Raw genomic sequence first — 13,045 nt, forward strand, 5'->3', positions numbered from 1 at the left:
ATATGGTTTAACTTGTTTATTTGCAACATTTTATTCTCAAACTGTCTTAATACATTAGTGAACAGTCCAAACCTAAATAAATTAATTGGCTTTCATTCCACGTTACAAATCAATTTGTATTCCAAGGCAGAAGCAGAGCTGATAAACAGCCTTACACCATCTGGTCATAGCAGAAAGGAACCAAAAACATTATGACAGGACTGACTAATATTTTCTTAGCTGAACTGTTTTGCCCACATCAATGTACCTTTAAAAGGGGAGAAGCTGAAGGAAGGAGGGGAAGAGAATACTTTATCATCCAGAGATCTAAATAGCTGTAGGCTGGAAGCTGAGAGCCAATTTAACAGTGGATATTCAAAAACACAGTGGTGCCTTAGGATAATTTAAATTCCACAGGTGCCACGGAAAAGAGGAAAAGTAATACAGAAAATATACACCTCTGGAGTATAAGAAGTGTTTACATCTAGTTTTTTGCAAAACAACATTTATTCAGAGGGTAAGACGAATTTAAAAACCACCAACATGTTTTGGCAGCACCTTCTTTGGGATGTACAAACAAAAAACCCATAGAGAGACACAGTGTTGATTAACAAAACATAATTAGAGATGAATTAATTTACATAAAACCGTCAATGGATCCACACAGGTCAATCAAATGTATTCAAAATTATAGTGTAAAAATTATTCTTTCAAACTGGATAAGAGTATATGTAAGGTAGTGTTACTTCATATAATTTAACATTAAAAAAAACAATAAGTAAACCATGTACTGTAGCGTAGATAGTAATACTGGCTTATGGACTCTAACCAATATAAAACCTTTCAGCTACTGTCAGTCACAATGTTGAAATACTAACCAACTATAAGGAGTGCAAAGAAAGCTTAATTATATTAATGTAGAGTCAATCCAACACAATCAGTCACTTTTGTGATTTTGGTTCAGTTTTTGAAGATAATAGAATATACATTTTTGTTGGTCGGACAGAATGAGTCACAGCTCTGAACACAGTTTGGTTCCTCAAAGCAAAATATTAACTGCAAAACAGACAAAATAACAACCAGAAGTACAATATGGAAGTGACACACATACAACCTGCATGTGGACCATTTCTACATGTACCTGTTCTTTAAATTGTTATCTTCAAGATTATATTATACTGTATGTATATATTTATATATATTTATGTATATAAACAAAATATTCAGTCTGTAGCTATGGCACATAATGTAGTTATAAGCACTTAGTCTGGAATAGTCTATTTTCTATAACTTATCTGTACAACAACAGATACATTAAGACAAGCGGGTGAGCAGGTAGCCATGTGTGTATGTGTATGTTAGTGTTGTGTCTGTGGTTCTGGTTCTGTGGAGGTTCTGCAGTTCTGGCTCTGGATGTGTGAGATCTGCACAACGGACAGCAGCAGCTGAAATGCATTCTGGATGTATGTGGTACTGTTGGAGCCCTGCAAACAACACACCCAGGACCTTCACTCACTATCATCACCATCATAATCACTGTCATCCTTTTATTTTATTTTTATGAAAATGTATAGTATAAATGAGGGAAAAGAGGTTATTTCTGATTTTACCATTTACTTTGAGCTGTCTGAGAATACTAGACCTGTCTATTGTATAGAGTAGAATGGAAAGTAATACAGCTTTATCGTCCAGAGTGCAAAACTGTCAAAATATATGAGCAGCAAAACATTTGTAGAATTTAATATAAATGATAACTAAACACTATTGGAGTAAGAAACACAATAGTAAAGAATACAAATACAATTGCTGGAACAAGGCATAAAACATTAAAACAGAGATTGCTGTGGAGAAATATTTGCAACTCAGTTTGTTTTATTTAAAATACTGATTGCACTTGGAATAAAGTGTGTTTTAAGTATTATCCCAGTATTCAAAATTTAGTTTTTATCTACTATTCTATCTACTATATGTAATGAATTAAAACTTTTAAAAATATATATCTTGTGCATGTCATTCCCCATTAACTCATCCAAATGATAAAATATCACATCATTGCAATGACATGTCTAGCAGTCACTCACTGCTAGGATGGCTATGTCATTATTTTTATTAATTTTAACTTGATTTATTCATAATCTGAGGAAAAAAACCCTGTGTATCTCACCTCTAGCAGCACGCTATCTACCAGCGGATTCAACTCCTCTGCTTTTCTTTGGCCCTGAGAGAAAAACAAAGAGAGATGGGAAGCAGCAATGAGTGAGAATGTAAGATGAATCATAATTCTCAATGTCTCCATTGAGATTCATTGGTTTGGTTAGAGAACACGAAACAATTATGAGCACAAACATTAATAAAAACCACATAAAAAAACAAAACCAATACAGTTGGCCTGTGTAGCCAAAGCCTGCTATTAACCATCCATTGTTTAAAACTATTAAAAACACATGTTTCTTCATTCCCAGTTTATTTGGAGTCAGTCTTGTTGCTGGCAAATGATAACATGAGTGTAGAAAATGAAATGAAATACCCGCAGCTAAAAATAGCTTCAAACAAATGTACTATTTACACCTTTTTATGGAAAGCTCTAGCAACCCCGCTGTTTTAGAAAATCTGAACCTTTTTTTTAAATTAGTGACAATGAAACAGCAATTACAGTGTTTTAGCTTTAATGTGTTTCTGAGTGAAATGCAGCATGTGGGGAGGGTATCAAAGCATATCCTTCAGATTTGGTTGGATCACCCAAACATGGGTGTAGCTTAGAGAATACAGAGAGGAATCAAACAAGGATAAAATTAATAAATAAGACCTCAACCACATTCATTAGAAATATAGAGGTAAAGTTTTTGCCCACAAATAATCAAACATACTCTTTTTATTATGATATTACTCTGCTAGCTGTGACTTGCAAGCAATCAAGTGTAGTTTTATGATAGGAGGTGTTAGCTAGGTGCCCCAAATCACAATCAATCATTTGATTGGATAAATGTATCTATACAAATTGAAGTTGAATAATCAAAAATGTGTTACATTTTACAGAAAGAGGAAAAAGAGGGAATTTAATATGAAAACTGTTAAAAACCTCTTTTTGATATATATATGACTTATACTAAGAAATAACAGCTACAGGATTAGAACTTCAGTAACTACAGATAAAAACTTGATATACTGCCTCTCGGTTGTCCCAGTCAAGTTGCAGTTTACATCAATGTCTGTCTAAACTCATATAATATTTGATTGAATTTATTAAAATGTATCAAGTGTATCGTCCTGTTCACATTCATGGCCAATAAAGCTGATTCTGATACAACGCAAAGCTGTAGCCATGACAGCAGACGATGCTTCAGATATGGATGCTGCTGTAAAAAAGCCACAAATACTAAAATGTGGATGCTTCACACACATCTTCAACAAGGCAGCACTGAATATCTATAAAATCACCACAGTTTCAATGTAGGCACCAAAGATTAGTGTCAGCAATTCAGTATCCAACCAACTGTGAAATATGGTCACAATCTACCCTTCAGTTCCTGAGATATTGTGTTCAATAATGGCCAGAGGGGATTTTGCAAAATATTATGATGTCACAGTAAAGTTGACCTTTGACCTTGTGGATATCAAATGTCATTTGATCCTATTAGCACGAATAGTTAGCATGTGAATTCTTGAGTTATGGCCAAAAATGTATTTGGTGAGGTCACAGTGACCTTTGGCCTTTGTCCACTAAAATCTTATCATTTCATCCATGAATGGACATTTGTGCTAAATTAGTAGAAATTCCCTCAAAGAGTTCCTGAGATATCATCTTCATGAGAGAATGGGATGGACAGACAAAAAAACATAATGCCTTTGGGCATGGCTCTTTTGGAGGCATTAAAATAAGCATTTCAATGTCTTTCAACTACATATGGCTTGTTTTCAAGTATTTACATTTTCAGTAGTTGCCAGTTGGTGTGGTGCTGAGAGCCATAGACCAGGCTAGGAAGTCGGGCAGTACTGAGACAGACAATCATATTTTTGTGGTGTTGGTATTAATGGAATTTGCTGATAAAAAAAAGAAGAATATAGATTAAAGCTAGCTTCACTTATCCTTTAACACCCCCACTATACACACACAAACACATACACAATCCCAGTCACTTACCCCAACAAGAAGCAGCGTATCAGAAAACTTTCTGGCCAAACAGTCCACCTCTCTGCACATGGCACATGTCAACCTGGAATGAAAAATGAAAATGTCATTTTTAACAAATCTTGCCCCTCTCACATGTAGTGCACACTGTCTCCCATAAGCATACACACGCATACACACACACATGGCGAGGATGTGTGCCTGGTCTCTGGCTGGTTTCTCCAGCTCCTGGCCATGGAGGATGAGTTCTGCCACCTTGTGGAGCTGCTCAATACTGCGAGCCGTCACTTCAGCCAGACTCCCAACTGATGACAGGTAGACATTCTGCAGAGGAAGAGCACACACAAACACACACACACACAAACGCGCACACGCACACAAACGCGCACACGCACAGCAGGTGACAGCAGGAGAAGAGGGAGGTTAAATTAAAAAATGAAAGAAAAAAGTCTCTAAAGTTGCTGATTTGAGTGTTGAGTTGACCTCACCTCTACAGATCTGGGGTCATTTTCTTTCACCTCTTCCTTCTTCTCTTTCTCCTCCTCCTCTCCCTTCCTCTCTTCCTCCTCCTCCTCTCCCTTCCTCTGCTCCCCTTGCTCCTCTCTATCTCTCTTCGTCTCCTCCTTCTCGTTCTCTCCAGGCAAGGCCTCTCCTCCCGGCTGGTCCTGCGTTTCCCTGCCAACTGTATCCGTAGTGACAGGCTGTTCCACCTCACTCACCCAATCATGGGCCCTCATCCGAGCCTGGAGACGCATAATTACCATTCATCAGCTCCACACGGTGAGAGATCACCATCTTGATTTATGCTAATTTGATGCGTATACAAGATTATATGGTAATGTAGGTCCTATATGTGTGAATTTGATTATGCAGTAGGACTTCAAAGGTGATAACTTTTATATAACTTCCAGGACTGCAGCTGGAGGGAGTGGATACTGACAGAGAGTTCATGGGTGTGTGTTTCTGTACCAGTGTGGGCCAAATTTCAAACAAGGGCGTAAGACTGACACATTTGGCTTTTTTACATTTTTACATTTTACTAGTTAAAGTTAGATTTAGAATGAAGTTTAGTGTGAGGGTTAAATGAAAATGATGTGCTCTAACAGACTATGGAATGATCAGTGTAAACCAGGATTAACTTTATAATGAGCGGCTGAAATTCACCTTGGAAACAGCAGATGACAGCTAGTGATTGGACCATGTGGCAAGATTATTTTGTCAACTGCTGTTCACATGTTTAAAGGTGCAGTGTGTATAATTTAGTGTCATCTAGCAGGACGAACTTGGCAGATATGGTGTATAATATTCATCAGTATATTTTAATTAGTGTATAATCACTTGAAAATAAGAACTGATGTGTTGTTGTTACCTTAGAATGAGCCCTGCAAATCTACAGAGGGAGTGGGCCCTCTTCCATAGAGCTAGATATCTTTATTGTCATAATGAGATTTTGTACAGCATCTCTCAAAGAAGCAACAATACTTGCTAAAGAAAATAAGTGACATTGACAGTGACCGCTCGTTTTTTGACCTTTGAAATAGTATATAAAACATAAATCATTAGTTGACATCCAGATGTCAATGATGGTTCTCTAAATATCTGTAAAACCAATCTCTGTGTGTTTGTGTGTGTGAGTCACCTTGTTGAGTTTGTCTGGCGTGGCAGCAACATGAAGCTCAAACAGCAGCTCGGTGAGAACACTCATAAACTCCTCGCCGTCAGCCGCTAACAGAAATAAAAACACACACACACACACACACACACACACACACACACACACACACATAGATGCTATAGATGCTATAGATGTAAAATGAGAGCAGATTTCTGCCACATGCCAGGAATGGTTTAATTTCCCCCATGCTCGTTTCCCTTTAGCTAACAGAACAGCACAGCAGAGATTTGGTGCACTTCAGAGTCTTGTTTTAGTGCCAAATTAATTCAAACATCTGTATCTAAATTATACTGATAAATTTAAGTGTTCAGCACACATGCAGATTTTAATGAGAAGTTTGGATCAGTTAGATTGTTTCAATTGGTTTTGTTTTGAAGCGGTGGTGTGATGTGAATATGTAGGTGGTCCCTGAACACCAGCACTGGATCAGGCACTACGTCAAATCCTCTAGGTTAGGGGACACTAATTTTTGAAATCTGGCTGGTGAGATATGGCGAAATTTCACTTTGGTTGAACATTTTCTTCTTCTTTTGCACAGACAACAAGCACTCATCTTCCCTGCTGTAGTGTCTCAAAAACTGTGACTGCTGTTTTTCTCTTGACGCTGACTTCCTTGACAATCAAAAAGAGATTAAATTTACAGGGATCAACTGCTTATTTAACAATTTTGTATTCAAAAAAAGGGACTGACTACATTTTTTACCACTTTGTCACTGAATTTTTTTCAGATAAAAAAATTGACTGATTGATTCAAAATTGACTTAAAATAATTAATACATTACCAAAATAGTTGGGGATCAATCAACTAATCGTTGTTGGTCCCCATGGTACCTGTGGCTGGGTGATGGAATTGTTTATCCTGCTTTTTAGATGAGGAGGAGTGATGTGAGTCAAATCTCAGTGCTACAATATCTTTTGTTTTGGTCTACAATAGCCTGTGTAATATCTTCTTCATAAATTGTCATTGAAGTCAGGCTGCATCATGTCGCCTTCTTTCTGTGAGAAGTCACAATATCATTCTGTATCACTACTTGTGAGAGTGACGTGTGTCAGTATTACAAGCTGTGAGGAGGATAATGTGAATTTGGGAGCATCTTGCATTAAAACGCCTGCAGCTGTATGTGTCTGTCAAATCACCAACAAAACAGAGGTTTTATAAAAAAAAGTCCTGCTTACAGCTGAAGTAGTGATTATAACACTACTTTGACAAAGACAAATAAAGTGCCTGTTTGGAAGGTAGGTACTGAGGTAATAAATCAAGTGAGAAGTAGGATCATTCTCTCATAGACTTTTGGAGTCAGTTGAGTTACCCCCTGCTAGTCGTTAAGAATTCAGGGTTTAGTGCAAACAAGTTTTTTTGCTTTATTTTCCATCATATTTAATTATTTTATTTTTTCCTGATCCACTATTCTATGTCTGTGTAAAGCTCTGATACTGACCTTATAAAGAAATAATGGACTAAAAAGACTAGAAAAATGTCACCAAAGTGAAATAACAGTTTGGATATAGATGCCTCTGATCCTACATAGGGACTTGTGTCCCCTTTTCCAGAGTTCAAGCTGAAACTGGGGGTAAACTGGGGCCAACTGATCCTGGGTCAGTGCTCAGGGACCCCCTCTACCTCCAGGAGGTCTCGTTGGTGTGGGTGACTCACATAGGGGGGTAGAACAGTGTAATTGGGAACTTAGATCACCGTTATCCTTCATCTGTCCTCCTTTCCCTTCTTGCTCTTCCTCTCCTTCCTCTTGCTTGATGAAGATGTCCTTGATAAAAATCAGCTCCTTCTTCACCTCGTCCTGCTCTTCTTCCACCAGGGAGGAGAGGAAGGCCTGGACCTTAGAGCAGCACAGGACTTTATCTACACTTTTAAAAACAGACAGTAATCTACATTCTTCATACTGGTGGCTGCATGCGCCTTACCTTCGCCTCACTCTCATTGGACAGGATCTCCAAGGCCTCGAGGTGTGACAAGCCCTGGTAGTCGTCAAACAGAATACCGTAGTGAGCTGTGGGTGCGCTGATTGGCTGGTTGGTCAGACGTGCCCGCTCCCTCTCCTTGGCTTCCTTCAACATCTGAAAAATCCCAGAGTATCATTATTACAACAGCTGTCATTTAAGATGAATTACAGAAATTACTCCATTCACTCAGACACACAATACACAAGTTTTACATTATTTATCAAATAGAAGGAGACGTAAAGGTTTTCTGTGAGTGCTCTGCGCATGCGTGTGTGTGTGTGTCTCAGCGTACCTGACTCAGTGAAACCGTCTTCTGCATCAGGGTCTTGGTCTTTTTGAAACCTGGGTCACTCTCAGCAAGAACAGTCATGGTCTTCTTTCCAATGAACTCCAAGGCATCCAGACCTCCACTGATCACTGACTTTCCCTTAGAGAGACAACAGAGACAAAGAGGGTGAGACACAGGAAAAAAATCCAAATTACTATGAAAAGTATAGAAAATCCACTTTAAAGACATGAACAATAAAGTGACCTAGAAAGTGGACATGGTGAGGTAGTAAGTGACAACTGTGACAAATAAAAGTCAAAATTTTGAATTGTACTCAAAAAAGATATTTGTGGCAAAATTATGAGGCACTAAAGCTAAACCTTGACTTACTATGACAGTGTCTGAAATCACTCACTTTTAACTATATAATACACAATATTTACTGTCCGCTATTTTACTTGAGTGTCCAGATTTTGAGTGTGAATGTGATGCACTATGATACCCTCAAAATTCCCACAATGGAATGAAAACCATAGCACCTGTGGCACGTACACTACTTTCTCAAACAATAACAATCCCAAAATGCAATGCTTTATATTTTTTGCTGCAAAAATTACAGTCATGCAACACTATAGCTGTCAGTGATGATGCAAAATGATCAGCATGATGATGAAGTGTCTGAAATCTTAATATGCTGCTTATTACGCAGTAAACTACAGAGTGCATATTATGACACAAACAGAAATAGGGATGATAAAAATATTCAGGTAAAATAAAAATAATATGTCAAACTACTATCTCATTTTTTTATAGTAACTTATTATTCTGTCACAAGCAGTGGGGTGAACTGTTGCCAGTAGCAACCACTAGCGGCACAGGTCCATAGCAGTTTAAAGCACCAGTGTGAAGGATTTAGTGGCATCTAGTGGCGAGGTTGCAGATTGCACCCAACTGAATAACCCCCGCCCCCCCAAGTGTGTAGGAAAATGTACAGTGGCCTTGAAACTTGTGAAAAATGCAAGAGGCCGTCTCTAGAACGAGTGTTGGTTTGGCTGTTCTGGGCTACTGTAGAAACATGGAGGTGCAACACGTCTATGACTTCTATCTCTGACAATGTTGTAGTTTTAAATGTTGATAAAGCTTAGTAATGATACTAAGTCAAAATTTTGAAAATTATTAACTTTACAAAATTATGTTGCTGTAAGTCACAGCTTAGACTTTCAAAGTGTAAATGATGAGACAGTAAGTCCATTTTTTAAAATTCTTAGTAGCTAACATATTATTCTGCCAGCAGCAGTTGGTTTCAGGTGAGCAGTCTGTTGCTAGTATCAACCACTATGGCACAATCCCACAGATTTTTAATTGGCATCATTACATCTGGGCTTTGTTCATATCTCTCACTACTCCCTATGTATTCATTATTTTGCTTTACCACTGACAGCTGTGAAGTCACACAGCATATCTGTAAAAATAATTCCCATTGCATTGTGGAATTATTAGCAGAAACTACATTTGACACAATGTTTTTGTTTTTTTAAGGGCACTATGTATATATAGTAAATGAATTGGGTGACTCAAATAAAATGCCAGACAATAAATATAGTGCACTTTATAGTAAATATGGAGGGATTTTAGACATAGCTCAGTTTTTACTCAGGCTTGTGACCAAGTAAGTATTGACAGGCATATTTTATCCTGGAGATTTAAACTGTAGGTACTATTTTAATTAACAATAGCCAGCTGCTGCCTTAAACCTCTACTGTGTGTGTGTGTCCACTCACTGTGTTCTGCACAGCGCTGGTGATCGTGGAGAAGACGCCCCTGTTAGAAGCTGCAGTACCAACAGAAGAAGACTCCCCGGAGGTGGACAGGTCAGCCTCTCCACTTTCTCCCTCTGCCTCTCTCCTCACCTCTGATCCCTCTGTCTCTTCTTCTCTCGCCTCCTCTCCTACTGAGGTCTTGTGGATGCGCAGAGCCTCTCCTGCCTTCACCTTAACTGAGGTCAGACCCTGACCTGTCCACGCAGACACACAAACATAAGTAATCACAGGGATGAGGAGAGGTCATGTGTACAGGGGTAATGACGAGGCAAAAGAAGAAAAATGGATGAATGAAAGAAAACAAGAAGTGACGTACCCACAGAGGAGGTGGCACTGCTCAGAAGAGATTTTCCCCAGGAACTCCAACCTCCCCACCCTTTTCCTTTCTCCTGAGGTGTTCCCTACACACACAACCACAGGCACACATACATTACAGTATTAATAAAAAAATATGAACATGAATAATTTAAAGAGCTACAGAGAAATACTGCAGTAGCTGCTGAGCTGAACAAAGTTACTGCTCATAGTTACTGGCCTCAAATGATCCGATATGCGCCAACATTATCTATATACTTTTTTCGTTGTATAGGCAGCATTTTATGTATATCTGAACCTTATTTTTTATTTCAAGTACATGTACATACGTTTTTTGTTCTGTTTTTTATCTATAGTAACTTTATATGATTAAATTCCCAGATAAGTTTACTGTTTTAAAGTTTAAACTGTAAAACATCATGCCTCCATTACATATCTTTACAGATGTGCGTTTATATTTTTAAAAATGGAATATCAGACGATATATCATCATCTGATTTATTATCTCTCATATATCAATATCAGTTTTGGACTTGTGAATCCAGACTTGGTCAGGTTATAGAACACACTGTATGTCAACTACAAACCTCCACATCCTCTTCTGCAGCGTCTGTATCTGGCTCCAGGCTCACTGGTTGGTCACATTCGATCACCTGACCCTCAGTGGCAGGCTCCATCAGACCCTCTGAATTGTCTGTCTTCACGGTGTCCTCTGTGGTCAGCTCCTCAGTGGACTGCAGGGAACTCTCTGGGATCAAAGGAGGCTGCGGAGGGGCTGAGGGCGGTTCAAGGGCTGCTGGGACATCCTGGCAGGAGTCGGTGTCGATGTGGGCAGGTGGGGGAGTGGTGTCTGCAGAGGGGTCTGCATCAGAGGGGGCAGCCTGGGACATGGTGATCTGGTGGTGGAGAGACCTGTGATTTTAGTGGTTTTAGTTGAGCAAGAGATGATTTCAGATTTTTAATACGTCTTTATCCTGCAACATAAATATTTACGTCAAAGGTTAAACAGCAATATCAGGCTTTCTGGGCTCAACTGTTGAGGGCTGAGTTGACCTCTCTGAATACAGCCAACACCTTAGAACAAAGTTCAAACATGTATTACTTAACATATAGATCACTAAATCAATGCAACCTGTTTTTGCAAACACTTATATCCTTCTTTTACTGTCAAAATGATGTAATGTATTGAGGTCATGTTACTGTAGTGTATGTTTTGGTGTGCTGTATTATAACTTCCAACATTACAATATTACTGTGGATTACTGTGTATTGATGACTAAGTGAGTAAAATATCTAATGTTTGACATCTTGAATAAAAACACAGACTTTGTAGTAAATATATAACAAAGGAGTATAATAAAGTCAGCTTCTGCTACATTATATTTACAGTAGTGTAGAGCATTCAGTTAACAAACTTTTTACATCACTTCTGTAATCTCATCACTGTTTGTATAGTGTCAGAGGAAATCACCATTGTATTGTCTGTTTTGAAGGGAATTACAGGCTACTCATAGAGAGCATTATGTAGCAACATGACTCAAATTCAGTGTGAACACAATGTTGGGATGCTTTAAGATACATAATGCAGACTTTTATAAAATTTTGCACCAAACATGTGAAATGCTGAAACATTCTGAAAATCTTCCAAAAGAAATCAATCACTGTGATTCGCCACATCTTTTCCCTTTATGGTGCAACATCTCCATCTAGTGCTTAACTGATGTATTACTGTGCACATGACTACTGTCATCGCCTTGTTTTCAATCATCAGTAAGTTTGTTTAAAGCCGTTTTCTGGCAGCAAACTGTCATTATGAACATTATCTCTGACTAACTGTGTTCACAAGATGGTAATTAAATAGTTTTCAATCCCAGTACAAATATGTTATTATACATCTTGCAAAAGAAGTTAGAGACTAGGCTATATAATCTGACAATATTTTGTTTTGATCTGAAGCACTAACATATTCAATATTTTACACTTACCTTAATTCTCACGATAACCTGTATTGGTAAAGACTTGCACATTAACTAGTGACCCTCAAACTGGTTAAATCATTCATTTTATGTTGATGCCATCTTTGTGAGCCTTTTCTACGCATCTCAATGCTTTCTCTGGATCTTTTAACACCATTATCGACACACTAGCATGACAACATACATAACAACGCCAAGCACATCGTCCACAAACATCACCTCTATTTCAAAGCGAATATCACAATTAGTGTTATTCGGAGGATTATGTACAATCTTTATGACGTTTAACACAAACGCATCTTCCACACTGCAGCAAATTCATCAAAACTTCTTCGTCTCCTCGCCTGTTTTGTTGCAGACACATTTATTTTAGTTGTTGCAGTCAAAAGAAACTTAAAAAGCTCAAGTTTTTGTGAAAGTGACAGTGCAGCTCACCCGTTTGGTGCCAGCCAGCGGCTCCTCTTCCGCCCCGCCACGTCGGCAGGCCGGTAGGTGACAGCGCCGAAGAGTACCGACCGACAAGATAGTTCCCTGCCTCTGGAACAACTGTTTGCTACACGTAGCGATTCACTGCAACTCAGCCTACTGGCTAGAGAGTCTATGTTTTCCCTCAGTTTCTATTTCATGGTTTCCCTTAGATTATGAGCCAACGCTATAAACGTTTTCTACGTTTTAATGACTTTCACAGTACGTCCAATATATGCGATAGCCTATGTTTGGCATAAATTGTCGGTCCAGTCTGGTCGAAGACGGATGTTGGAGTGAGACTATTTCCCATTTTCGACACGTTTAATTAGGGAAACACAGTTGACTTGTTTTTGCGTCGTTGAATTTCAAATCGGAAAACTTGAGAGTAATTAGTACTATACGACTAAAAAAGGGGGAAATTACCTTTGATTTATATTCTAATACAGTACAGTCCGT

The 13,045-nt window shown here is 38.4% G+C and overlaps 1 protein-coding gene across 4 annotated transcripts; it reads right to left on the minus strand.

The window, feature by feature from the left end:
• Position 1: 1 nt before the first annotated feature.
• On the minus strand, positions 2–12,612 carry fam114a1 (family with sequence similarity 114 member A1). Of its 4 annotated transcripts, none has more exons than XM_053337044.1 (13): positions 12,557–12,612; positions 10,733–11,041; positions 10,147–10,231; positions 9,792–10,024; positions 8,035–8,169; positions 7,704–7,856; positions 7,438–7,618; positions 5,748–5,833; positions 4,597–4,851; positions 4,293–4,432; positions 4,121–4,193; positions 2,144–2,197; positions 2–1,463 (listed from the first exon to the last, which is right to left on the minus strand). In XM_053337044.1, exons 2-13 carry the CDS (start codon positions 11,033–11,035, stop codon positions 1,338–1,340), a joined length of 1,824 nt encoding a protein of 607 aa, XP_053193019.1. In that variant the 5' UTR covers positions 11,036–11,041; positions 12,557–12,612; the 3' UTR covers positions 2–1,337. The 4 variants fall into 4 exon arrangements, with proteins under 4 accessions (XP_053193019.1, XP_053193027.1, XP_053193010.1 ...); XM_053337052.1 differs by lacking the exon at positions 12,557–12,612 and adding an exon at positions 12,466–12,545; XM_053337035.1 differs by lacking the exon at positions 12,557–12,612 and adding an exon at positions 12,131–12,187 and having other exon boundaries at positions 7,477–7,618.
• Positions 12,613–13,045: the final 433 nt, after the last annotated feature.

Source organism: Scomber japonicus, chromosome 2 (assembly GCF_027409825.1).
Source record: "Scomber japonicus isolate fScoJap1 chromosome 2, fScoJap1.pri, whole genome shotgun sequence".
Lineage (NCBI taxonomy): Eukaryota > Metazoa > Chordata > Actinopteri > Scombriformes > Scombridae > Scomber > Scomber japonicus.

What these genes read in the sequence shown, in the direction of transcription:
- fam114a1 (XM_053337027.1), bottom strand. Translation starts at nt 12,172, where the DNA reads ATGTGCAAGTCTTTACCAATACAGGTTATCGTGAGAATTAAG. An exon ending in CCAATGAGAGTGAGGCGAAG is followed by an intron (nt 7,619 to 7,703) that starts GTAAGGCGCATG and finishes TGCTGCTCTAAG; the next exon opens with GTCCAGGCCTTCCTCTCCTC. An exon ending in CGCCAGACAAACTCAACAAG is followed by an intron (nt 4,852 to 5,747) that starts GTGACTCACACA and finishes ATGCGTCTCCAG; the next exon opens with GCTCGGATGAGGGCCCATGA.